The 27,640-nt window shown below is 47.4% G+C and overlaps 1 protein-coding gene across 3 annotated transcripts; it reads left to right on the top strand.

The window, feature by feature from the left end:
• The first annotated feature begins 11 nt into the window (after positions 1 to 11).
• LOC135812650 (E-selectin-like) lies at positions 12 to 26,802 on the top strand. Of its 3 annotated transcripts, XM_065325936.1 has the most exons (7): positions 12 to 361; positions 679 to 864; positions 3,493 to 3,612; positions 10,546 to 10,713; positions 12,510 to 12,677; positions 14,373 to 14,477; positions 25,726 to 26,802. In XM_065325936.1, the coding sequence occupies exons 1-7, from the start codon at positions 61 to 63 to the stop codon at positions 26,034 to 26,036; spliced, it is 1,359 nt and encodes a 452-aa protein (XP_065182008.1). In that variant the 5' UTR covers positions 12 to 60; the 3' UTR covers positions 26,037 to 26,802. The 3 variants fall into 3 exon arrangements, with proteins under 3 accessions (XP_065182008.1, XP_065182011.1, XP_065182010.1); XM_065325939.1 differs by lacking the exon at positions 10,546 to 10,713; XM_065325938.1 differs by lacking the exon at positions 14,373 to 14,477.
• The last annotated feature ends 838 nt before the right edge of the window (positions 26,803 to 27,640 follow it).

The following is a 27,640-nucleotide window of genomic DNA, read 5'->3' as shown; positions in this document are numbered from 1 at the left end:
TGCACAGTTCCACCCATTATTCTGTCACTCAACACCCCTGCAACTGTTGACAACAACACTATGCACCCCATCAACTGTACAGGTCAGGGATACCCGGAACCTACAGTCACACTAATGGTCGACAATGTGGTAATGATTAGAAGTTATTCCAACAGTTGTACTGGTGGGGTTTGTACAAAGACACACACAGCATCACTAGATGGGAGTAACTTCACACCTGGTCATACCATCAACATTACCTGTACTGTGGATATCAACCAACCACCATTCACCTGTACTGCTGCTCAGAATTCAACTTTACAGACACAGTGTAATGCTGCTGCCAAGTCCAGGTCACAAACAAGAATGTTAACTGTAGTTGGTAAGACTTAAATCAATGCTTTACAGCAGGCATGGAAAACGTTAGTCTATGCGCTATATTCCATGTAAATATGTGGGACCGGCATTTAAAATTAAAGTGAGCAGATGACCGACAAACAGGTGTTTGTCGGAGTATGCGTCGTCATCATTTTGTTCAAGTTTGGACAATCCACTTGTTCAGAAAAGTAGGCAGCGATGTCTGTTCATTCTGAAGTAGTAAAATAAAATATACCAGCCAAACAACATCGAAGTAATGATTCTAGAGTGCATTTGGGTCTATTTTGAACATCGACTGAAGTTATGCTTCCATGTCTCCAGCACAATGTCCACATCTTGATGATCTCGGCTTCAATTACAAACCTATTACCGGTTTCAGCAGGACGTTTGGCACCAACATATCCATACAGTGCAGAACAGGTTACCTGTCCACCAACGCTCTCGGTACCACCACAACTACATGCCAAAGTGGTGGAGTATGGAGTCCAAGTCCTCCAGGGTGTGAAAGTAAGTGTGCATATATAGCAAAGCATTCAACTACACGTAGTGAAATTAATTTCAGAGAAGGAGATGATTATCGCTTGGAAGGAAAGGGATTGTCAGTGCAATTAGTTTGACTGCACATAGTTGACCACGCGGGTGTGTTTGGCGCACTGGCGTCTGGAGTGGTGACTGGTGTTCGAAGGTTGAACAGGCCCTTGACGTAATCGGGTAGGAGATTTTTTTCGTCTACCCTACTCGCGCGATTAGAGCCCTCTCTTGAATAGTGCCCTACCTCAAATAAAGACCTGTCTCTAAGAGCAAATTAAAAAAGCCCTCTCTTGAATAGTGCTCCCTCCCTGGGCTTGTAAACAAGCACATGTGCACGTTTGGAGTTGTTTTGCTAATAATCTTGTCCATTCCGCTGCTCTTGTGGTTTTAGGATAAAAGTCACAGCTCTTATTGACGTTTCTGCTGAGTCGTGATTGTTTACAGTAGACTTTAGGCTCCGTGCTCTACTACTTTTTTATGGTGGATGACGTAACTGTGCAAGCATTGAAAAATATTGCTCTCTCTTGAATAGTGCCCTGTCTTGAACAGTGCCCTCTCTTGAATAGTGCCCTCTCTTGAATAGTGCCCCATCTTTGGTGGACAGTGAAATAATAGTGCACTAATCGCGAGATTACGTAGTTGCAGTTACGTGGTAAAGGGAATATTCTTTTCTTTCATCCAGTGAACGAGGAGAAAAAATCTTAATTGGACAGGTCTCCGGTGGTAGTAGCGATAGCCCACTGTGCTGCATTGCACGATCCAGAAAAAGGAAAAAATAAATAGTTACCGTGAAGGCCCTTGAAATTTGGCTACTTTTGGATGAAAAATGGTTACATTTGGAGGTGGTTGGCACCGCGAATATTCGCGTGGTTCTGTTCTGTATCGATATCAAGACTGCTCAAATGAGGTAATGTGCACGTTGGAGGTGTATTTTTTAATTTCTATCTGCACCAACGCTCGATTTTGGCTCCGGAATGCAGCGTTTTGGCCAATTTGGTTGTTTTAACAACTGGCAAGGTGTCCTTTTACAAGTGCGTACTGAACGCCTGGTCAGGTAATTGTAAGACCCTGTAGGAAACCTAAATGCAAAATGTAAGAGATGTCAGAATGATGCTTAACCCATATTGTCTGTTTTTCCCAGACGTGCTCTCTAGTCTCCATTTGAAATGAATTTCACATCTCTCGCTATGCAAATTCAGAGATTCGAAAGAATCTAGCTACAGTGAACGTCGGCAGAAAGGTTCCATCACATCAAGGGAAATACTCAGGAAAGATTGAATTCTTCCCTTCGGAAGGTTGAAACTTCGGCATGTAAAAACTATCGCACCTTTTCCCAATCGATATACCAATTAAATGCGTTCATACAAAGCATGGTGCTCGACTTACTACGAGCTCACTGTAAGGCTGAAGTCAGGAGCTATTTTAGTCCACCTTGAGCGTATGATTATTTGTATTGAACCTGATTCCACTGACGCACCGTAGCACATTGTTGATGTTTTTTATGACTTGTCGTAGTTCCTCTGTGTGAGGCTGAGTATTGGCTGGAGCATATTCCTTATGTGCACTGCAGAGGTCACGTGACTTTCAACAAAAACGGGTTACTCCTTAGTTTGAGGCAAAGTTACAAACGGGAAATGTAAGAAAAACATACGTTTACTACCAGGACTATAACCAGGGACCCGCGCATATTTCATGCGGTGCTCTGCCGATATGCTATGGTGTAATTGTCGTTACAGAAAGGACTGTCCAGCACCTTCTTGAGACTTCCAAAGAGTAAAGATTTAAAATGGCTAAAATGGCAACCCAAAATGGAGTTCTGACGGAAAAGGGTTTTCTGTGAAGGTTCTGGCGCTCTGGCACAACTTAACGTTTTTCTACAGTACTGTCGAGAGAACAGCAGTTGATGATGATGATATCTTTGTTCAATGTCAAATACTAAACCTAAATCGATGAAACACAATTATGGTTCGAAAACGTCAAGCTGAGGATCCCTGTCAGACGCAATCATTATTATTATTTATTCATATTTTACTAGGGCAGTCCCCACAGACCTATGGTCTTCTTACAGGGTGCCCTAGCCACGTGAAGATAGCAGAGCGAAATGCAGCAGGTAGGGATATGGTGCGAATCGCGGCAGGGATGGAGTTCCATCGGTCAGCTCCAAGATAAGATACAGAGTGATAGCCAAAATACAATCTGGCATGGGACAGTACCAGGCCGAGCGATTCCTGAGAACGGGTAATTCTAGCAGTGCGGGATAATGAGACAGCACGAGGAGTGAAAAGTCGGCAAAGTAGGGGACTAGCACGAGCATTTATGCATCTATGTAGAAACACATAGAGGTTGGCAGCATAGCGAATATTTAACATTGTTAGGTGCTGTCTAGCTAAGATGGGTTGGATGGAGGCAGAGGGAGGGAAGCCAAAGAAAATGAGGATCACCCGATTCGCGATGCTAATAAGAGCAATGACTTGCGCTTGGAAGTTATGGCATTAAATCTACCTTGCACGATAGGGGTTTTAGTCAAATATTCATAATGGTGGTCCATAAAACACCGTTAATTAGCACACTGTGTACATCCATTCCGTTATATTTCCATTACAGATTGCAGCATTAGGTGTGCCGATGACAATAAAGTTGTAGCCTGTAATCACGTGATGGGAACACTCGCCGTCAACTGCGTTTGTCCAACTAACTACACTTGGACAGGGAGCAAGTGCGCGCGTAAGTGCCTTGCTGTATTTAAAACAATGTAACATAAGTTTATACAAGTCACGCTACTTTCTCTGTGCTGCGATGAAGAGTTCACAAAGAACGAAACAGCATGCTGTCCAAAGATTGAGTACAAGTTAGGCTATAATAGTCACTAACACCATCTCTAAACAATGAGCTCATCCGATAACATTCCACAACACTGACCGACGGTACTGACGTTCTACAACTTACTGGCTATCAGCTCTAGCACAGCTTGGATGCGCACTCCAACAGCCTTCCAACTTTGAAGGTTCTAAGTTATATAATTTATACCTTCCACTCCTATGTTATACTTATCATTAACACGCATGCACTCGCTATTACAGACCAGAGGAGAGCACACATCGTATGGAGGATTCATAGAGTGCTAGGCAACCGCATCTAGCATGTTGAATAGTCCACGCAAGATGTGCAGCCGATGAAATGGGCACCCATGAACTGGGCGGAGTGTGGACGGCCTGTCTGACAGTGTATATATATGTCCACACACAAAGTGCAGCCCATGAGAAGGGCGCCCTTGAAATTGACGGAGTGTGGACTGCCCACGCGCGAAGTGCAATGCCCATTAGGAGGCAGGAGTGTTGAAGTATGAGTGCGATGGTCGAAGACCGTGATAATTGCCAGACGAGAGGAGATAGCTGGCCCAGCACTCCTATTTACTTTAATATTTAATATTTATGAATTACGATACCTGTGTTGAATCAAGGATATCATTATTATTCATAGATGGGAAGAGGTGGGTGGGTGCGAAAGAAACAAACCGGTGTTCTTATCACGACCCAAGCAAAGCAAATATGAAGTAGTATTATAGCAATGTGGCCAGCTCTAAGTATGGTGTATGCGTTACGGGTTAAAGCTCCGATGTGTGCTGCAGCCGCATATGGCTGGTTGGCTGTCGAGTTTGGGTTGCGTTCCGGCGTACGCATATTACATGCCACCGCAGCGTGCATGTACGTGCTGCTTGACATGCATCAATGAATAGCGTGGGATCTGCGGGCTCTTTGGAAGCCCCTGGAGCGGGTTTGAAGTGGTGGCTTGTGCTCCATTACCGGAAGGTCTAATGTGCTATAATTATTACTAATTATACCTTCGGTCAGTGTCTCGCAATATTATCACATGGACTAAGTGTTTTGTAACTGATGGTGTTAGTGGACATCACAGCGAAATATCTAGTTCCTTGGTTCTATTCTGTTCTATACATTTATCCTTGGCTTCCCATCCGAGTCCACTCTGACATAGGTTTGTTGTGAAATGTGCCATAGTAAATTCTGTGTTGTTCAGAGAAAGGTGACGAGCGCTCACTTTACTGTCATTTTTCAATTATGTATGAGACCGCAACTAGAGACAATGCTTTCAGTTGCACTTCAGACGGTTACTGGTTTAGCTTATGCCACACTGAGACTGATGGATCTCTTACAAAATGCAGCTTCAAAATAGTTTCAGAGTGATGTGTTTGTGTGTGTGTGTGTGTGTTCTGTGCGTGCGTGTGTGTTTGGTACATGGTGTGTGTTACATGGTGTGTGTGTTGTGTGCGTGTGGGTGTGTGCTGTGTGTGTGTTTGTGCGTGTGTGTGTGCTGTGTGCTGTGTGTGTGTGTGTGTGTGTGTGAGCTGTGTGTGTGTGTGTGTGCGTATGCGTGTGTGTGTAGCGTAGCTCTGGTCCCATTGCATCGATTTTCTTGAGACAGTCATCAGAGAATACTGTCTCAACAAGAAAATATAGGCAGGCCTTACTAATACGTTTGAAAGTGATTGTCTCCTTGTCCCCTTATTATTTACTTCTGAATTCTATGTGCCCTTACACATCTATGGCCGCTTTCGATTGCACGTTTACACAATTCTGGAACTGGTTTTCTTAAATTCTGGAATGACCAGAATGAGCAGATTCCGGCCTTGTAAACGAACGACTGGATCTCACAACGCATTTTATTCATGTCATGTCATGTCACAAACAAAATTGATGAATCGTAAAAAGAGACCACATACACCCTCGCGCGCACTTGGACCCAGCATCGCTCACACGCTGGCCAGGGAGGCTCTTCGCGCGCTTTAGTCATGACCAGACTGTGACCGACTGTGCAATTAGAGAAATTCCGCCCTCTCTTCAGAATTGGCGGATTAGACGGAATTGGATAAAATCCATTCTAACGACGGAATTTGTCACTTTTTATGTAATCGAGCTGTGCAACACCTGATATACCTACAATACCTAATATTCTAGAATTGACCGAGATACGTGTAATCGAAAGCGCCCAATGAATGCATAACTGCTTAGATATATGTACAAACACTCAACCTGGATATGTATGCACTTTTTTCAATGGAACGGCGGGTTGCTTTGGTGAGGTCATACTCCGCAGGGTGATACCGGCTTGAATATTAATACTTTAATAATAATCATAACATACAATTTCGCATATACTGACAGTTTATCGCCATTGTTTACGGTCAGGAGTTGGGGTCTGGGCGTTGTTGATGGTAAGTTCGACACTCTTGAGATTCTTTCGGACAGTGTCGATCCGACGCATGGGGGAGGGGGGGGGTGCAGCAGCGGGGCTTCTTGATGGCGGCGGCTAACATCAGTGCCTGGTATGATGGAGAGTTTAGGCTTTGTCTGACAGCGTGGCGAAGCCATTGAAGTCGACGTTCTCTGCAAATAGAAGTAGGAGCGACTCTGACTCAGCTGCTACCTGGGGCTTCACGAGGTGTTTGTCGCGCTGGAAACAAAGCGTCTCCGTAATTTTGTATTCCTGGTGATGGTTTGGCCTAGAGAGCAGTATATACTAGTAAGTGGTGCTTTACTGGCACAATCTTCCTTTTTTTTCTTTTTCTTTTTTCTTCTTCTACAAAATCCACATATCTCCAGACACTGGGGTGAATGATGGAGTGTGGTGGTGGGGCCCATTAAGCTCCGCCGACCAGAGGTCTCGGCTTCATAGCTCCATGGATGCACCAAAGGGATATTGGGTGGGGAGGATTAAATTGAAAAAGAAAACAGAAGAAAGAAAATGGAAAGATTGTATTGCTCAGTGAGCAAAAGAATAAGTTGAGTATTGATGTGAACGCTGTTAGACTTTTAAATTCAAGAGGAGACTGCCCGTGAGGAGAGATTACATGTATGTCCAAGCAGGGTAGGACACTGTACCCTCTTACTCGCGTATGCTATGAGTAACCCAGTGCCAGTTCGTTCTGAGGAGATGGTGATAAGCTGCTGTCTTGAACTTTTGGATGTTCTTTGGATGAAATGGGTGGGGAATGATAGAGGTAGGCAGCTGGTTCCAAATTGGGATGACGGAGTGGGGAAAGGCTCAGCTCACATTGTTCCGGGAATTGGCAGGAAGAACATTCTGTAACTGATGGGGATGCGCGGTGGACAGTCGTACAGCCTGGCGGGTGAGGCGTGTGGTCCTGGGTTGGTGTGTCGGGGGTGGAGCCATTCTCGAGAGAAGAGCGGGAGAATTATCGCAAAGGGCTTTATACAGGAGGCAGAGGGCAGCGATGGTGCGGCGAATTACGAGGCTAGGAAGCCAGCATTGCGGATGTATTGCCTTGATGGCTCGCTCCTGCACCCAGTCCAGCCGATTCAAGTGGGAAGGAGCTGCCCCCATCCAGACGATTGGGCAGTACTCCATAACCGGCCGGACAAAGGCTTTGTAGGCTCGAAGCCGGGCAGGAATAGTCAGCAAGTGAAATGCCTTGCGCAAGGCTCCAAGTCTCTGGGTTGCTCGGACTACAACAGTTCGGATATGTTGGCTGAATTTAAGCTGATGGTCAAACGTGACGCCGAGTACTTTGATGGAGGGCTGCTCCTCGACAGGAGTTCCATTGAAGACAATGGGGGGTATTGGCCAGTCCCGACGATGGTGGGAAATTGTAAGGGCCTGAGATTTGGCTGGCTCGAACTGCACTTTCCAATCCGAGCCCCAACTGAATACTAGGTCGACAGCAGCCTGGAGTACTCTAGCGTTGTCAGGAACAGCAGCGAGCGTTGCAATTTCGGCGTATAGGGTTGTGTCATCGGCGAATGAGGCAAGGTTGGAGCCGATTGGGAGGTGATCTTCAAGGTCGTTGACGTAGACCAAGAATAAGGTGGGGCCTCAGCCTACTCAATCTGTACTCATGAGGGGTGAATTCCCCGAAACATTGTGTGTTGAGCATGGAGTGGTGTTTCTAGTAGGTTTGCCGAGTGGAAAGTGCGACGTGCTCCTCATGTGCGCCAGATGGCAGTCGTGAGTCACTTAAGTGTCAAGTGTCGGCAAGAAGCGTGTGTTCCACATTGGAGCCATCAACTTCAGGAATACGGCCGCCGAAGTCCCAACTTCTAAGTTAGAATGGACGTGATTAGATAATTGAACATGCAGAAACGGGACACAAGTGAATGTCGCTTCCACAGGATGGTTGAGAATACACGGTTAGCTGCACTATTTCTCTGTTATACGTCTTGCGCTGTTCCAAGTCTTGACTCAAGGAGTGTGATGCATTTCCAGTATCTTTTGACATTTCAAAATACTCAATTTTATCAACGTTCAAACGGAGGTTCTCTTCAGCGAAAATGGATTCGCACGATTTGACGATAGTTTGTAAAGTTTTCGAGTTTAAATTGGCAGCATGTACCGTGGTGTCATCAGCGTATTGCGAGAAAGGGCAAGGAAGCGCCGAGTTCGGTGGGTACTGTTCGTCAATCTTCCTCATGGCCCCTTCTGCACACATTATGTACATGAGGGGAGAGGGGGTTTCCCTGCAAAACTCCGATGTTGGTGTTGAAAGGTTGTTCGAGATGCCTGTTGAGCTCGACTCTACCAGTTGGGTTGGAGATTAACTTTGTGATAATGGAAGTGTCAATGCTAGCCTCGGCCATTCTGCTTCGAGCAGTTTCTCGTATGATGGTTCAAAAACACCACTGAAATCGAGTAAAGCGCCAGAACACGACCACCTGCCAAGTAGGGCTCGTTTACACAGTATTCTGGTGATACAGACACCATCAGCTGTTGAATGTAGTATTGACGTAGTATTCACATATCCGCAGCAAGCCGCTTATGTACAACGGCATGGGAGAGGATAACAAAAAATATATAGTATAATTGTTTGGGAAATCCACGCTATTATCGAATATTCAACCATGACGAGTGTGGGGTTATACAAAATTCCCATGATATGAAAGTACAATTATTGTTGAAAGCACTAGGTGATCTTCACTCTACAATGTGATCTTCGCGATTAAATTAATCATTAAATGATTGCCTGTTCCGACCCACCAATCGCAGTGTCTCCAGGTCCTTAGACTCCGGAGACGCATGGACGTTGCCTTGGCTAATTCGTTGTCTATCACCACTGGTAGGGTGATGCGCGGGCGTCCGAACCAGCCCCGATTCTGTCGCTGGAAACACGCTGTCAGGCTCACCTGCGCTGAAGTTGCTTCAGGGAGCCGTAAAATATGGCTGGAAACAAGCCTGGGACTTTCTTACATATGACTGTACGGCTGGGGTGCACCGAGCGGTAAGGATAAAAGTAAAACGTTCCAGACAACTGGTAGTAACGAGACCTGCCTGTAGCTCTTCGGGACCCCAGCAGGCTCGTTCGGCTTGAACAAAGGAACTACAAACCAACCCCTTAAGTCATCAGGATAGTGGCCGATATGTTTTATTGTATTAAAGAAAGCAGAAAGCCAACCGGCAAGCAATTCACCACCTGATATCAACAGGTCGGCGTTGACAACAACGTTACCCACCGCTCCACTGGATAGTTGTTTCTGGATTGCTTTGGAGACTTCGGCAGGATCAAAGCTGGTGACGGGCACACTGTTGGGAGGCTGCGACGAAAACGACTCTGGTAGGGCGGAGCGATAAATTATAGGAATAGTATTCCTCTTTTTCTCTCCGAAACTCCACACCTGCAAGCGAGATACGAACTCTGTGAAGTCCAAATTTAAAATAGGACTAGCATTCCGTAAATTCCTGACATCATGCTGCCCCTGTCATCCTTTAGATGACTAGGAGACTGTTTTATTTCAGATTTGAGTTGCTGAAGCTGACGTTTGGCACTGTAGTAGGAATGAGGGTCGGGAGGTACCGAGTCGACAGAGTTGGGGTTGTCCTGCCCAAACTGGTCACCCTCTTGTCGTAAAATAGACCGGATGCGATGTAGTATCTCTGAGAGCTCTTTCCTGAGCCTAACCCGGAACTCCTTCACAGATTCAGCGTGGATTCTAGAATGCAGGTCCTTCTGTTGCCTTGAAATGTCAGCCATAGTTGGATTAGAGCTATGTATTGTACGCGATGATGGCTGTTCTTAACCGAAACACTGGGATGCTGAGCTATGTATAACCGACACAAAGTCATTCCATATCGATTCCAGCTGCTCCGGGCTTTGCGCATTAGAAACTCCGGTAGGCTGTCTGAGAGCAGGGTTTGGAATTTAGTGCTGGATGTTTCGGTAGGTGTCTGATGGTGGTTGAAGCAGAGGTCAGTTTGCGAAGCAGAATATAAGTCGGCAATGACAGGATGGTGATCCGATCATGTGATGAAGCCACCATAGGACCTGACATCGGTAACGTGAGCCATGTCTGACTTCTTGACCTTGACGCAGTCTATCATGCTTCCGACAGGTTCACCATGACCTGGTATATGGCTACAAAATGGTAAACGTTACCTGATATCCCCAATAACATTATTGGAATTCGATGTTATAATACCGATGACCAATCCATTGCGAAAACCAAGCCGTTTCCCAAAGATAATAACGTTATCATTCTAGCAATGACATAGCTTGTTGCATGCAGGATGCGTGGTTTGTGACATGTGCCCAATCTGGTGTGTTCAAACATGTCCTTGCACCGGCAAAATGCGTGGAGGTTCAATTATTCTCCTACCTCCAACACAAAACATTTTCTTTCTTAATTCAAACAGTAACTCATTGTGAAGCTGTGAACCAGTCATCAGTCAGTTACATTGGGAGAAGTCCTGTTGGTCAAATTATCACGGTGAAGTGTCGCGGTGGATACAGCAACAAACTCGGACCAATCACAGCTAAATGTGGGCCCCAAGGAATTTGGAGCGAACTTCCACATTGTCAGGGTGAGTGAGTACTTGCACATTGACGTGCCGTATATTATGTGTCTTAAAACCATGCACTCCATAATTGCAATAACATGCGTAGTATAACACGACGATTGTTTCGCCGTAGTGTTCATAACAGGTCCTCGAGTGTGCATTAATGAACTCAGATGGTGAGCCAAAGAAAAACTGTAACACGGAATTTGTGGTCATAAGTTATGCGAACGTGTCCACCAACTAAACCAGATTTTGGACAGTCAGATGTGCACCATCTAACACAAACCTGACAAGGAGTACTGACAACTTCAGGGAGGTGTAAAATATGGCTGGAAACAGGGCTGGGACTGTCTTACATTATGACTGTATGGCTGGGGTGCACGGAGCGGTAAGGATGAAAGTTAAAACGTTCCGGACAACTGGTAGCAACACCACCTGCCTGTAGCTCTTCGGGACCCCAGCAGGATTGTTCGGCTTGAACAAAGGAACTACAATGCCACCCCGCAAGTGATCAGGACAGTGGCCGATATGTTTTATTGTATTAAAGAAAGGAGAAAGCCAACCGGCAAGCACTTCGCCACCTGTTTTCAGCAGGTTAGCAATGACACCATCAATACCCACTGCTCCACTGGATAGTTGTTTCTGTTTTGCTTTGGAGACTTCGGCAGGATCAAAGATGGTGACGGGCACACTGTTGGGAGGCTGCGACGACAACGACTCTGGTAGGGCGGAGCGATAAATTATAGAGGAATGTATTCCTCTTTTTCTCTCCGAGACTCAACACCTGCAAGCCAGATACGAACTCCGTAAATTCAAATTTAAAAAAGGATTAGTACTCCGTACATTTATTCGAATTCCAGTCGTTGCCTGACATCATGCTGCCCCTGTCATCCTTCAGATGACTAGGAGACTGTTTTATTCCAGATTTGAGTTGCTGAAGCCGACGTATGGCAGTGTAGTAGGAACGTGCATCGGGCCGTACCGAGGCGACAGAGTTGGGGTTGTCCTGCCCAAACTAGTCACCCTCTTGTCGTAAAAAAGACCGAATGTGATGTAGTATCTCTGAGCACTCTTTCCCGAGCCTAACCTGGAACTCCTCCACAGATTCAGCGTGGATTCTAGAATGCAGGTCCTTCTAATGCCTTGAAAGGTCAGCCATAGTTGGATTAGAGCTACGTATTGTACGCGATGATGGCTGTACTTCACCGAAACACTGGGATGCTGAGCTATGTATAACCGACACAAAGTCATTCCATATCGATTCCAGCTGCTCCCGGCTTTGCACATTGGAAACTCCAGTAGGCTGTCCGAGAGCAGGGTTTGGAATTTGGTGCTGGATGTTTCGGTAGGTGTCTGATAGTGGGTGAAGCAGAGGTCAGTTTGCGAAGCAGAATAAAAGTCGGTAATGAAAGGATGGTGATCCGATCTTGTGATGAAGCCACCATAGGACCTGGCATATGTGACGTGATTCATGCCTGACATCCTGACATTGACGCAGTCTATCATGTTTCTGACAGGTTAACCATGGCCTGGTATATGGCTACAAAATGGTAAACGTGACCTGATATCCCCAATATCATTATTAGATTTCGATGTTATAATACCGATTACCAATCCATAGGGAAAACCAAGCCGTTTCCCAAAGATAATAACGTTATCATTCTAGCAGTGACATTGCTTGTTGCATGCGGAATGCGTAGTTTGTGACATGTGCCCAATCTGGTGTGTTCAAATCTTTCCTTGCACCAGCAAAATGCTTGGAGGTTCATTAATTTTTTCTGACCTCCAACACAAACCATTTTCTGTCTTAATTCAAACAGTAACTCATTGCGAAGCTGTGAACCAGTCAACAGCCAGTTACATTGAGAGAAGTCCTGTTGGTCAAATTATCACGGTGAAGTGTCGCAGTGGATACAGCAACAAACTCGGACCAGCCACAGCTAAATGTGGGCCCCAAGGAAATTGGAGTGAACTTCCACATTGTCAGGGTGAGTGAGTACTTGCACATGGACGTGCCGTACGTAATGTATGTTAGACCCATGCACTCCATAACTGCAATAACATGCGTAGTATAACACGACGATCGTTTCGCCGTATTGTTCATAACAGCTCTTCGGGTGTGCATTAATGAACTCAGATAGTGAGCGAAAGAAAAATTGTAACCCGGAATTTGTGGTCACAAGTTATGCGAACGTGTCCACCAACTAAACCAGATTTTGGACAGTCAGACGTGCACCATCTAACACAAACCTGACAAGAAGTACTGAGACATTTCACGGCATGAAAGTCAGCTTGAGCACTGCTCGATAGGGCTAACCAACAGCCTTCCCACCTGCAAGGTTCAAGGATATTAGTGCTAATTCCAGCGTGATGCTATACATGTTATTGCAATTAGTTAGTCCATCATTGTCATCAAATAAGTACAGTACTATAGGATACTGGCGTTCGGTTTGTTACAATTCGGCCTCACGAATCTTCCCCTTCACATTTTCATCTCTGATAATATTCAGCCTCACAAGTTGGGTGGTTGTAGCTTTGCGTTATGGAGTTGTGATTTGACCGTTCTGTCTGGTCTTAACGTCCCGTCATCATGCAAGGCCAGCATTCCATGAAGCCTTGGAATTTAGCCTGTGCTCGGCTCGATGGCGTTCGTCTTCCCCTCTTTGGAATTATCACTAATATCCATGAACGTTCCAAGTTGGAAGGCCGTTGGTTACGGTGCTTAAGCTGACTTTCAGAGGTGTGACAAACGAGAAGTAATAATAGGGTTTTCCTGCTTGAATGGGGTGAATGCTTCCAGTCATGTAGACATGTAGGCAGGTAGAGTGTAATAGGATTTCGTGGGCAAAAGGAACCTGGACGACGCAGAAGTTTCGTCGTACATTGGATGCTATAAATGTCTGTATCTTCAGTGTTAATCAGCTGGAGGTGACGCACGGCCGCCCTTCTCGTAATAGCCCTTTCCCAAAGATGCCAACATATTTCGCAGCTTATGCTTTTTGCAACCATGCCAAAACAAATGAAAGTTGCTGAAATCTCGCTCATATTTTCAAAAGGTGGCTCAATAGTTGCTGATATCGAAACTCCAAATGAGCAAGTTATTGTGCATAATGAAGCCAAAAGCAACAAAAAAAAGGAGCGGAAATGGAAAACACCGGCGCAGCACAACTGCCTGAGTAAAGCCAATCGTACTTTGAAGTATAATGAATGCCAATGTTCACAGCGTGAAACATGTTTAGAAAAATGAACAGCCATGGAATGAGTCATTGTCCTTTTTTGTTGAACCTTTGCATAGCATTCATGACATACCTGCATGCTCAGAGCTGCCAAATGAGAAGAACACTTGTCATTATTATTTTATGGAATGTTTCAGCACTTCTTGTTGAAGCGAAGCATCACGGACATTTCAATGGTCTCCACCAATCCGATTCTCCTCAAACAGAGGCGGAAAAGTGGAGAAGCAGTTTGTATAAAAAAAGGAAGTTTCGAAAGTTGCGATTTCTTCCAAAACAACAAAAAAAGTTGCGAAAAAGCTGCGAGTATCTTTGGTAAAGGGCTATCACGTAAGCGGTGCGCCATAACAAAAAAACGGCCTGTGCAATACAAGGCGTGCAAGAATATCTCTCTGTCAGGTATTGGTCTTTAAAAGGTTTAGTGGAAACTCCTGTAATGTGTTGTTACAGACATCAACGAGTGTGAAATGGAAGAGAAAGTATGTGTAGACAACTGCATCAACTTCACACCCGGTTTTACCTGCACCTGTCTGAATGGTACCTTTGGTTGCTTTGGTAAGTACAGAAAGGAAATGATCAATATTATTTATTTTATTTAACTCGACGTAAGGCTTGACGTGAAGCGCATGTGATGAGGAAGCAATGATGAAGTGCGATGAACCTCTTTTTGGTTATTTCAGTTGATCACTTTTTTCTTCAAGCAGCAGTTGTAAGGCTTTCTGTAGGTTCTTTGCAAAATTTAATGTAGTTGGACTCATTGCCTTTGCTCCATATCAATATACCTGTCACTATCATAGTACTGTTCTCAATAAGAGGACGGAAAAATGTTTCACGCACTAACTGACAATTAGAAAGCAATAATGAGTACATCGGGATCAATACCGTTTTATATACCCACAAAGCAAAGTGTGAATGGGTGCATCATGGAGCAAATTTAAAAGATGCGAATGACGGCAGTGCAAAGCGTTAATAACTCCTTGGTGCTGACCGCTTTAATGCGCTTCTCGTATCCCTTCGCACAAATCATATCCCCAAATCATTTCGCAAGGCACCCTGTAAGAAGACCTTAGGGTCTGTTGGGAATGCCCAAGTAAAATAATAAAATACAAAAAACAAATCATGGCGCACATCTAAAAGTGCAAATGACAGCAGTGGTGAAAGGTGACGACCACTGGAGCAATCTTGCACAATGAGTAATGTCCCTCTATCTGGCGTCAGCCAGGCCGCCACAGCGTTGTTGTTCAGCTCAAGTTTTGCCTGGCTGGTATCGCCCATAACGCCATCTGCGGTTGTCTCCCAAACTCCAGCCATAGGCACACAACTGCTCATGGTTCCTGGTGGCCTGTACTTGGGCGTTTCACAAGAAAACCACACAAGAAAACCAGGACAACAGGTACGTAACACTGACGCTCTTTGATTTTCCTCGTGTCCCAAATTGGCTCTCACCTTCTCATTCGCACGCGGGATCATGTCTGTATGAACATGCCTCGAAACACGCGAGGACGCCCTCCACCAAGCTGACAGTCTCCAAGCTTCCGTCAATGCGTTTATACATATATGGGGAACAAAGTGGCATGTAGGGTTTTAACCATCGAAGTCACAGTTTCTACCAGTCTCCTGCCAAAGATAGCCTTGGCCTATCCTTGCAATAAACTTTGGAGTAGAGGTCATCCCACAGCAGCCACACCAGAAACTACTCCGCATAATAGTTGACTTCATTATCCATGAATCTCCGGACAGTTACTGCCAGGGCGTACTTACGTCTTGGCCTCCTACGTAGAGCTGCTAGCATTCTGGAACGCCATGGCGTGCTGGCCGTGTAGCACGGCTTCTTCCGGCCCCTGCTTTAGCACGGGCCCCTTGTTTGGATGGGAGCTGCTCCAACCAACCTTGAACATCTTAGCAGAGAGGCGAACCCACCAAATCCTAGGACCCAACATCTTGCTACCGATCCTCGAGGCTCGACGGACAGGTCGCAGTGCCGACTTTCGTCTACAAGCTACTTTGCCAACCAGGTCCTCATCTGCGGAGATCCATTGTCCCCCCTCTCCTTGTCTACCATACCGCACCTGTAACCCGGAGACAATGCGAACAGCCTGCTTTACACCCCTACCGACTGGAAAATATTTTCCCTCCAGGTGATCCTAACCACCCAAGACGCGCATTTCCATACAACATTATCAACACCTGTAGCGCGCTGCCATCCTCCCTCTTCACCAAGCCACCATCTCCTAAGGGTCTGCAAACTTTCCAAACGAATGTCCACTACCCTCTTTGCTGCAGCCAGTGGCTTTGGGTCACGGACTCACTCTAGCAGTTCAGATTTTTCAGATGTCTATCTTGAAGCTCCCCGCTCCCAAGTATTGCATCATGTTCAGAGCCATCTGCCTTTGAATCTCTCTCTCTCTCTCTCTCTCTCTCTCTCTCTCTCTCTCTCTCTCTCTCTCTTTTTCTTGTTTTCTCTCTTTTCGCTCCCCCTTTCTCCGTCTCTCTCTCTGTGTCTCTCTCTTTGTCTCTCTTTCACCTCCACCATTCTCCATCACCTTCTCTTGTCCTTTATCGCACTAAATCACCCACTTCTTTCAAGCTACGAGACGCAAGTCCACGTTTACTCCGAGACTATAGGTCGGTGTTGTGGGCTTGCCTGTCTAGCACTGGCTTGCTTTGCAGCCCCTACTCCCTCTGCTATTTTTGCATTACTGGAGTATGTTTAAATGTTGTTTTCTCGCCCTCCGACGAGTAGGTTGTGTACCTAGTAAAAAAACGAAGCACAGTGGACTTAGTAAGAAACATAAAAGCAATCACGCACAGATTCCTAAAAGCGAGTTTGAAAAGACTATGATACTATGTTCCACCTATCCACGAACGACACCGACTCACGGTGATCATAAAGCTCTGATTCTCTTCTGTTAGAATCTCTTCGTCAGTTATCGCTTTTGTTCTTCTTGTGTTGCCATCTACATTGTATTGGGATAAAGTTTTTGAAACCCGACAGCCATCAGGAATTCGGGAGGTGTTTTCCGCTGTTGAAACGGAACGTCTCTGCACCCTTACTCCCTGATTATTGTTTGACTTGAAAACTGCTATGAAAGTCGTGCTCCTCATGCACCATCTTCCTCAGCCTACTCCAGCTCACGTGGATAGGGATGATTTACCAAAGCACTGTGTAGTGGGCAACGAGTATAGCTTTCTTGCAAGTTTGACAAGTGGAAGGTTCGATGACATTCCCGTATGCTCAGTCCATCAAGTGTCAATGCAGGTTGGCGGGGAAAGGAAGAACTCCATTGTGGGGAGCAACCAACTATCTTCTTCTTTTTCTTACTATTATGAATTCAGATGGAGACTCAAGGATACATTTATAATAAAGAAAAAGGAGTGTACAGTCTATATCCAGCCCACTGATAATGGTGCAGAGCCACTCCGTTTTATGTGTCTATCAGTACTGCTTGTTGTACTGTTGTGCATTATCATACTACTACGCATTCGTTCCTCATGTTGTATTCACGTCAGCTGACGTCTGATGCGCGTAGTCGCGTACACTGCTTTCATTCTTCATGTTGTATTCACGTCTGATGCGCGTAGTCGCGTACACTGCTTTCACTTCTCATGTTGTATTCACGTCTGATGCGCGTAGTCGCGTACACTGCTTTCGCGCGATCTTTTGATTTGAATGTTTTTGAATCTCCGCTTCTGCTTCGAGAGAGGCAGAACTTGCCTTTGTACTGCGAGATGATTTCGAGCAGAGTCAGAGTAAAACATTATAATACAGTCTTCTAAAACAACGAGTCGTGTGCTATCCGGAGGCATGTTCGAGTAAGAACATAATGGTCCTTCGAGCCGGATGGCGGACTTAGAGACAGAGCGAGCTGAGAGCGAACAGCGAGTTCGAAAAAGCAGAAGATTAAAAGGCATTCCACCAGCAAGGGATGAGGCAGAAGGCTTCGAATTTCCTTCGTTGGCAGCCAGGAAAACGGCAATGGCAGATGCCAGGTCTGTAGGAAGCGCAGAATCAAGTAGGTCAGGTACTAGTAGTACGTCCAGAGCAACATCGTCCTCACGACGACAAGCGAAGATTCAGGCCGCTGCGAAGACGTTACGTCTTGAACAGGAATTTCTGGCAAAGAAATTCGAACAAGACAAAAGACTAGTGGAGCTGGAGTTGGCCGAGGACCTAGCTAGGCTCTCCGATGAGGAAAGTATTCCGGACGACAGTAGCCAACGTAGCTCACATCGCTCCTCAACTGCAAGTGTGCGCTCAAATCGTAGCGGTGCTCTCTCGATCTCCAACTGCAGTTCTGGATATATGAACGCTGCGGATGAGCAGTCAGTGCAGGAAGTGGAGTCTGACAGCCAAAGACGCAGCAACGTTAGTTTGAGCAATCACAGTGACACTGACAGAGGAGATTGTGTCCGACCTGCAGTAACTGTCGCACCCCAGTCTGAGCTGACAAGACCTACCAGACCTGCCAGACCACCGCCACAGCCTCCTGTACACCGTGTACAGGCCAAGCGTCCACCTATCATGAATGCTGCAGCCAGGAGCTTCAAGCCAGCAAAGGCTGGTGCAGCCAGTAGAACGCACCTTGACTCTGATGCGCCACACCGGTCTGTGAGCGCACAGAATCCAGCCACCCGTCCACATGGTCCAGAGGATCCCACTGCATCTGCACGATACGTTCAGAACTGGGTAAACAGCGTGCCACACAGTGCTGGGTATGTTGGTATTCCGCAGTTCCAGATAAAGCCGCTGGAACTGCCCAAATTCAATGGCCAACAGGAGAGCTATCTTCGATGGCGCCAGCGATTCATGCGTCTCGTAGACGACGACCTCATGTCAACGGAGGATTATAAGATGGCACGGCTGCGTGAGGCGCTGGATGGTGGGAAGGCTGAAGAACTTGTCAGTGGTATTCTGGACGGCCCTGGGGCATACAGTGCCGTGCTGAAGGAGCTCGACCAGTGGTTTGGCGGCGACAACCGGGAGCTGGAACGGCAACAGCAGGAACTATTGGCCAGTCCCCGGATCTCTCGGGAAGATGACACAACAGCTTTGCAACGACTTGCAGTGAAGCTGAGAAACGTTCTGCTTAACCTGAAAACGGCCAACGTCGTACCCGGACGCGAACTGTACATAGCAGTGTCTCAGAAGCTCCCAAGACGGATGCTGTCCCGATTCCTGGATCGGTATGATGACCAGAGCTGTGATGCGGAGGTGTTGTCTACCTGGCTGCTGAAGCAGGTGCACAGAGCGCAGCAGGTGGATGCGCGCCTCGCACTTCCCAGAGAGGCCGCCACAGCATCTACCCGCAAGCCGTACGACGCCCACAGCAGCAGAGCGCCCAGCTCAGGTCAAACCCAACATGCATTCCATGCCTCGAGGGGTAAGCCAGCGGAGACTCCCAATGCATGTTTCAAGTGTGACGGTAATCATCTCCTGAGCCAGTGCCCCGCCTTCACAGCAATGTCGGTACGAGAACGCTGGGATTTAGTGAAACCCACACCTCTCTGTATTTGCTGCTTGCGACCTGGCCACCGTAGCATGTCCTGTAGCGGGTCCACCTGCGCAAAGTGCAACGGCAAGCACCATGCACTGCTGCATTTCGACAAGTTCAGCAGCAACAAGCTTCAGCAGAAGCAGTCTAATAGCAGTAACAGTCAGGGCAAGGTACCTGTCAAGGAGCAAGTTCTGCATGTGTGCCGCTCGCAACCACGACGAACGTCTCTCCCTGCCATATCATTCATGACAGTCCCGGTCACAGTTCGCAACGGGAGTCAAGAAACCGTATGCAGAGCACTACTTGATCCTGCATCCACCAGCACATATATCAAAGCCGCAGTGGCTGAAGCTATCGGCTTGACTGGAGATCCGGAACCGCTCCAAGTGACCACACTTGGTGGCAGCCAGATGGAGGCCATGCGCCGACGCGCACCGGTGACCATTCAAAGTACAGACAGCAGCTTGACCCACCAGATCAGCGCTTGGGTTCTGCCATGTGTCACAGCCGACACAGTGGCCGTCGACTGGAGTCAACACCAAGATGCCTGGACACATCTGCACGACATACCATTCCCAACTATGGACACCGGCGACATTGGTCTGCTGATTGGCGTGGATGCTGCGCCACTCCACACAGCGCTGGAAGAGCGACGTGGCCCCGATGATGCGCCGATTGCCCGTCGGACCCCGCTCGGTTGGGTTTGCTATGGCCCCACAGGTACAAGCACCGAGAGGTCCCAGCCTATCATCACGAACTGTGCCACTGCCGCTGTACGATCAGAGATGACCTCCTCTGGCACAGAACCGCGTCTGGATGAGCTCGTCCTCAACCTATGGGACACTGAGTCCATTGGTGTTGTGAACGCTGACCAGCGATACCGCACACCAGCAGAACGTGAAGCGGAGGAACTGGCCACGGCTACCATGCGCCATGATGGGCAGCGGTACGAAATCGGTCTTCCCTGGATCCGCCCAACTGGTCCGAACATCACATCAAACCGCGCTCAAGCTGAACAGCGCTTGAGAGGTCTAGAAAAGACCCTGTCAGCCAAGCCAGCGATCCAGGCAGAATATCACCGCGTCCTTGCAGCACATCTGGAGAAAGGGTACATCCGGATTGTGCCTGAAGCCATCGCCGCAGCAGACTGCCAGCACCAGTGGTACCTGCCACACTTCCCAATCGTCCGGGAGGACAAGAGCACCAGCAAGGTTCGTGTTGTGTTTGACGCCGCTGCCGTCTGGAAAGGTCGCAGCATCAACGCAGAAATGCACACGGGACCACGCCTACAGAACGACATCGTTCGCATCCTGTTGCGGTTCTCTGCTGAACCAGTAGCTCTCGTTGCCGACATCAGTGAGATGTTTATGCAAGTAGGGCTCAAAGAAGAAGATCGGCGATTCACTCGGTTTCTGTGGCGTGCCAGCCCAGACGATGATATGCAAGTGTATGAGTTTAACCGGTTGGTCTTCGGCCTAAGAGCATCGCCCTATCTCGCCGGCAAGGCTCTACTGCAAACAGCACAAGATTTCGCGACCGACTCGATGCGCAGCAACGACCTTGTCCAAGTGGTCGAGGAGAGCTTCTATGTTGACGATCTTCTGGACTCCTTCCAGTCAGCTTCTGTGGCAATAGATGCCCAGCAACAACTGACACAGCTACTACAGTCTGGTGGTTTCAAGCTTCGCAAGTGGCTAAGCAACTCTACTGAGGTGATTGAGTCCGTGCCAGAAGCCGACAGAGCCCCGCAGGTGTCCCTGGATGTCAACAGTAACCAGCACTGCACTCTACCGTCGTCTAAGACCCTGGGCGTCATGTGGCTTGCTGACAAGGACGTATTTACCTTCCGATATAAGGCACCAGAGGCGTCCCAGCAATTAACCAAGCGATACGTTCTACGACAGATGGCAATGATCTTCGATCCAAGAGGTCAGCTCACACCGTTCACGATGCGTGCACGAGTACTGTTTCAGGAGGCATGTGTCGCTGGATATGGTTGGGACGAGCCGCTGAATGACGACGACACGGCTCGTTGGAAGCGCTGGCTATCAGAGTTACCCGACCTGGCACAGATCCACGCTGACCGATGTTTCAAGTACACCGATGCGGATCCAACCTGCGTGAAGACGGAAGTTCACACGTTCGTCGATGCATCGGATGCAGCTACAGCAGCAGCCTGCTACGTCCGTACTGAATATCCAGACGGACGCGTGAAGGTGACACTGGCATTCGCTAAGTCACGGCCAACTCCTATCAAGAAGCTAAGTATCCCGAAGCTCGAGCTGAAAGGAGCAGTCCTTGGAGTACAGCTAAGTAAAGAGCTGGAAGCAGCGCTGAAGATACCATTGACGGAGCATCGTTTCTGGACGGACAGCCTCAATGTGTTGTACTGGCTGAGATCCCACAGCCGACGATTCAGCACAGATATCGGTGTAAAAATCTCGGAGATTCAACGTGCCACATCACCCCTGCAATGGCAACATGTGCCCGGTAAGATCAACCCGGCAGACCTACCCACACGAGGAATGCCAGCCACCTCGCTAGCAACGAGCAGCACATGGTGGACAGGACCAGAGTTTCTGTCCAAGCCATCGACCGAGTGGCCGCAACGCGATATCACCGTCCCAAGCAAGCTTCTAGGAGAAACTAAGCGACACCAAGCGTTGACGTTTGTCGCCGAAGCCACGGCATCTAGACTGCGTCCCGAGAACTTTTCATCCTGGAACCGACTGAAGCGTGTCACGGCTTGGATAATCCGGTTCTCCTCAAACTGCCGAGGTGCCAAGAAGGGGGAAGAACCTGAAGGCAGTGATGCGGTCTCTCGTGTAGCTGTGTCGTCGGCAGAGAATGTAGCAGTTCCCGAACTGTCGGCAACTGAAATACAGCGAGCAGAACGGCACTGGATCAGCGTTGCCCAGCAGGAGTGTTACTCGGCCACTATTTCGACCTTACAGCGGGAGAAAAGTGTTAAGCCCTCAGACCCTTTGCTCCGGCTCAATCCAGTCCTAGACACCGCTGAACGGCCATTTGTACTACGCGTTGGAGGCAGGCTGGAGCAGGCATCAGCAATGTCGGAAGGTACGAGGCAGCCACTGATACTGCCGTATCGGCATCCAGTATCTGACCTCATCATTGCCAATGAGGATCGCAAAACCCACCATGCCGTCGGCACGAATCATCTGTGGGCCAACCTGACAACTTCGTATTGGCTGATCAAAGGCAAACAAGCGATCAAATCGCATCGCCTACGATGTAATGGCTGCATTCGGCAGTGGAGGAAGCCTGCAGACCAGCTCATGGGCCAACTTCCTGCCGCTCGAGTTGCTATGACGAAGCAGGCCTTCCAGCATGTTGGAGTGGACTTCGCAGGCCCATTCCTAACCCGTCAAGGTCGTGGACGCTCACAATTGAAGCGCTATCTCTGCCTCTTCACATGTCAGGAGACACGAGCATGCCATTTAGAGATGGCCTATGACCTCTCCACTGAAGGCTTCCTGATGTGTTTTGACCGATTTTGTAAGCGCCGCGGAGCACCACGTCTGGTAGTGTCAGACAACGGCAGAAACTTTGTGGGTGCAGAACGTGAGCTGCGTGATGCCCTTCAAGCTATTGACCGAGGTCAAGTGGTCACCCGTACAGCGACACAGCACACGTCGTGGACGTTCAACCCGCCCCGGGCACCACACCATGGCGGCTTCTTCGAAGCGCTTGTCCGGTCAGCCAAGCGAGCAGTGTTTGCTATACTGCATTCTGCTAACTTCACTGATGAAGAACTGCAAACTGCCTTTGTTCAGGCAGAGGCCCTGTTAAACAGCCGGCCACTGACTACAGTTGGATCAGATGCTGATGATCTCGCCCCGTTGACACCTCAGCAGTTCCTCATTGGCCACATTCAGGTGGAAACGGCCATAGAAGCGGCACAAGCTTCTATGACACCAGCACACCCGCAGAGACGGTGGAAAGCTGTGCAGGTTGCTGTGGACCACATCTGGCAACGCTGGCTGAAGGAATTTGTGCCCACACTTAATATCCGACAACGTTGGAGAACGCGCAGTCGCAACATAACGGTTGGCGACATGGTATTGTACATGGCACAGGACACGCCCCGTGGAATGTGGCCTCTCGGCAAAGTGGTGGACGTTTTCCCCGGAGCAGACGGTCTCGTGCGTGTGGTGGACATCCTCGTCAAAGGCAAAACGTATCGGCGTCCGACCAACTTGCTGGTTCCACTTGAGGTAGAGCCGGAGGTGCCTGCCAAGTAAACTCTCTCTCTCTCTCTCTCTCTCTCTCTCTCTCTCTCTCTCTCTCTCCCTCTCTCTCTCTCTCTCTTTCTCCTGTTTACATCAATGATCTCTCTAATCTTAGTTCTGCTCTCATTGATCATTCTCCTTCCACCATGCCATTCGAGCAGGAAGGGGGATATGTACAGTCTATATCCAGCCCACTGATAATGGTGCAGAGCCACTCCGTTTTATGTGTCTATCAGTACTGCTTGTTGTACTGTTGTGCATTATCATACTACTACGCATTCGTTCCTCATGTTGTATTCACGTCAGCTGACGTCTGATGCGCGTAGTCGCGTACACTGCTTTCATTCTTCATGTTGTATTCACGTCTGATGCGCGTAGTCGCGTACACTGCTTTCACTTCTCATGTTGTATTCACGTCTGATGCGCGTAGTCGCGTACACTGCTTTCGCGCGATCTTTTGATTTGAATGTTTTTGAATCTCCGCTTCTGCTTCGAGAGAGGCAGAACTTGCCTTTGTACTGCGAGATGATTTCGAGCAGAGTCAGAGTAAAACATTATAATACAGTCTTCTAAAACAACGAGTCGTGTGCTATCCGGAGGCATGTTCGAGTAAGAACAAGGAGTATTATTATTATTGTTAGGTACCTCCTCCCGTACCTTTTCTAGCTGGCCTGCATGCACTTGCGTACTCATCTTTTGTCTCCTTTTGTTCCGTTGGCCTGGGTAGCTACTTGCGCGCCCATATTTGCCATAGCTACCCAGGCCCTTTATCTTGCCGTTCAGACTTGCGCTCTTTTCCCACTCGTCAATAATCACCATGTAGTCGTTTCATTTGTCTTGGTCTCTTGTCTCGTCGTCTATAATAAATGTCGTTCCCCCAACCTACCTGTTCCGGTTGTAATGTCTTGATATGTCGTCAGTCGTCCTGTTTCGAAATCAACATTGGCGCCCGATTATTGAGCGGCCCACGACCGTGAGATCATCCCATGCCCAGCCATCCTCAACCGCCATTCGTCTCGTCTATGTCAACCTCGTCTCGTCCATGTCAGTCTCGTCTCTCCTACGCCAACCTCGTCTCGTCTCTATCAACCTCGTCTCTCCTACGCCAACCTCGTCTCGTCTACGTCAACCTCGTGTCGTTCAAGCCATGCACGTCAGCTACCTTTCTCTTTTTTTGTATGCGTTCCTTCTTCGTCAAATTTATTTTCGTGAATTTTTTGTAGTGTGTGTGCGCGCGGATGTCCTTCATTAATACTAGGGGTCCGATCATGGTGAGCCACGCTCTCTTATTTATGTCGTATATTAAAGTGTAACTAGGCTCTATTAGCCGTGCAAAATACTAGTCATCAGAATACAATTCAAGTCCCTCGTCGAACTCCAATAGTTATTTTTTTGATTTTTTGTGCCAGGTTTTGAAGGGGCGTTTGGGCCCGTTGTTATTGGCAATGTACACACTATAGTATGAGTAGTACAGGAACGTTGACGGTTGTAATGATCTGTAGTGCATTTTTTTAGTACACACTTTTGTGAGGCCCTTGCGTTGTGTGTGTGTGTTTTTTCTCCTTCAGTCATTTTTTAAATCTTTTTCTCTCTTTTTTTTCTCTCCGCGAGGACGCGGGATTTTTTTTCATGGAGGGGTGGTATGTTAAGTACCTCCTCCCGTACTTTTTCTAGCTGGCCTGCATGCACTTGCGTACTCACCTTTTGTCTCCTTTTGTTCCGTTGGCCTGGGTAGCTACTTGCGCGCCCATATTTGCTATAGCTACCCAGGCCCTTTATCTTTCCGTTCAGACTTGCTCTCTTTTCCCACTCGTCAATAATCACCATGTAGTCGTTTCGTTCGTCTTGGTCTCTTGTCTCGTCGTCTATAATAAATGTAGTTCCCCCAACATACCTGTTCCCGTTGTAATGTCTGGATATGTCGTCAGTCGTCCTGTTTCGAAATCAACATTATGTTTGATTAGTGAATGGTTTAAAACATACCTAGAGGCAACTATCTGGGCACTTTTCATGTTTGGTACATGCTTTGTTCCTCCATTTGCCTCTCTATGTGTTCAGCTCAGATATCAGGACAAATGTCAGATGCTACACAAGGAATCACTATAGGAGTATTCATCGGAAGTTTGGCAGCAAGCCTGCTACTCGGTGCACTCATTATGTTCCTGTTTGCACAGTTTGTACAGCGAAAGCGTCGCTCAACACAACAGGACACTAACAGAATGGAGATAGGTCCCGAGACCCCAACACGTGCCACACCTAACATGGCGTATGAAGATGCAGAGATAGTGGAAACAACGCTCACTAGCAGTGAAGCATACGGAGTCGCTGGTACTGCAGACCCGCACAATTATGAATTTGTAAGGCCTTGAAGCTTACATGTACGTGAGCTGATTCTACTGTTCAACACTTTTGCTGTCAACATTCACACGCCATCGCTGTTTGTAACCGCACCACCCACTGCTTCCTTGTGTTTAATGAAACTGCTTTCACTCGAATAAATCGCATCGTCCAAACTTCTCACTGCCAGGATTTCATGCCACCATGTTAGTCTTATTTCCTTGCGAGTGAAATCTTTTAAACCGCGCCGCGTGTGGATTACACACCGTGCCTTTCGAAGGTTGTACACACAAACGTTTAGTGTGTCTTAGGATATTCAAATACAGGTACCTGTACAAAATGCCTGTTAGTTCGCTTTGTTCTAATTCATCATTGAACAGTTCGAACCCTCTTCGCCTGCATAGTATGACTGGTTCCAGCATGATAGACCTACTCAAAATCAATAACCATTTCCTGCTTCTCGTTTTAGCAGACTTCTTAACTCACCTGTGTTTATGGCATATTGGGCTTTTCGCTTGACCTGTGCTGTGACACCTTTCGCTTTCAAGAAAGCTCTTCGAAAAGTAATTCTCTTTAACGCCCCAAACTTCACGGATATTTTGTTCTCCTTCTTCTTCAATCTTCTTGCATTCGTGCTCTCGGTCCATGTTTGGATCAATCCTCACTTTCTTGTCTTGGCTATTTTCATTATAATCATGCCTTCAAGTCCAGATAGTAGGTAAATTTCAAAATTATTCCTTGCGTGTTTCCAGTACCTCCATTTCCATTTCATACGTTTCCCATCTTTTGAATGAAGAGTTGACACTTGCACATGAGCCTCTGATGTCTTTTTCCTAGTACTATTTTCATTCAGAAGTGAGGTGTAGGAGGAAGATCATGGCACTCATAGCCTTCATTGCCGATACTCAATGGTAGGCTATTGGAAGATGGACCATGACAGCATTGTTCAGCAAACTTGAGAACGGTTTGAATTGAAACAGGCGGGCACTGTAGTATGATCCGGCACCTGAGCAAAGAAAAGGTGCCACGTTCGAGACCTGTGTGGAAGTGGAAAGATACATTTCTGACCACTGTTAATTTACAACTTGTGGTCTTATGGCTGCAGTGAATTCGTTTTGCCGGCTTTCCCCAATATATTGTAGGTAAGATTAACTATGCCCCCCCCCCCCCCTAAAGAAAAAAAACCCACTTTGGAGGTTGCTTCTGCCATTTGATGTTGGAAAGTGGTGATGGTGATGAGATTCTATATCACAAAAGAAAAAAGTGTGTCAATAGACAACACTGTTCAATTCTCATGTCATGCCCTCTTTAATCTGGAATGGTGTCTGTTATTTGCAACTACCATATTACCCCGTTGCACTCTCCGGCTGACCTCAATGTTGCCCCAGCACACCATCAGTAAAGCGAAACTTCAGTTGGCACATTGCTCTGTCAGACAGCAGCTGTTTTGATCACCGGAATCTCGTCAGCGAAGGTTGATAATGTATAAAGGCTAACAGATAGTGAACTTCACCTTTCAGTAGCAAAAAGGGGAAACACACTGGTGCATCGTAGGCGTGAAGATTAGGGCTAAGCAAAAGTGTTAATGCCATAGACAACATTGAGGAGAATGTGATTGAGAGTACATGCAGTGATA

This window comes from Sycon ciliatum, chromosome 3 (genome assembly GCF_964019385.1).
Source record: "Sycon ciliatum chromosome 3, ocSycCili1.1, whole genome shotgun sequence".
Lineage (NCBI taxonomy): Eukaryota > Metazoa > Porifera > Calcarea > Leucosolenida > Sycettidae > Sycon > Sycon ciliatum.
This window is presented reverse-complemented; position numbering and strand designations above follow the sequence as displayed.

What these genes read in the sequence shown, in the direction of transcription:
- LOC135812650 (XM_065325936.1), top strand. Translation starts at nt 61, where the DNA reads ATGCACCCCATCAACTGTACAGGTCAGGGATACCCGGAACCTACAGTC. An exon ending in AAGTCCTCCAGGGTGTGAAA is followed by an intron (nt 865 to 3,492) that starts GTAAGTGTGCAT and finishes TTTCCATTACAG; the next exon opens with ATTGCAGCATTAGGTGTGCC. An exon ending in TGAACTTCCACATTGTCAGG is followed by an intron (nt 12,678 to 14,372) that starts GTGAGTGAGTAC and finishes GTGTTGTTACAG; the next exon opens with ACATCAACGAGTGTGAAATG.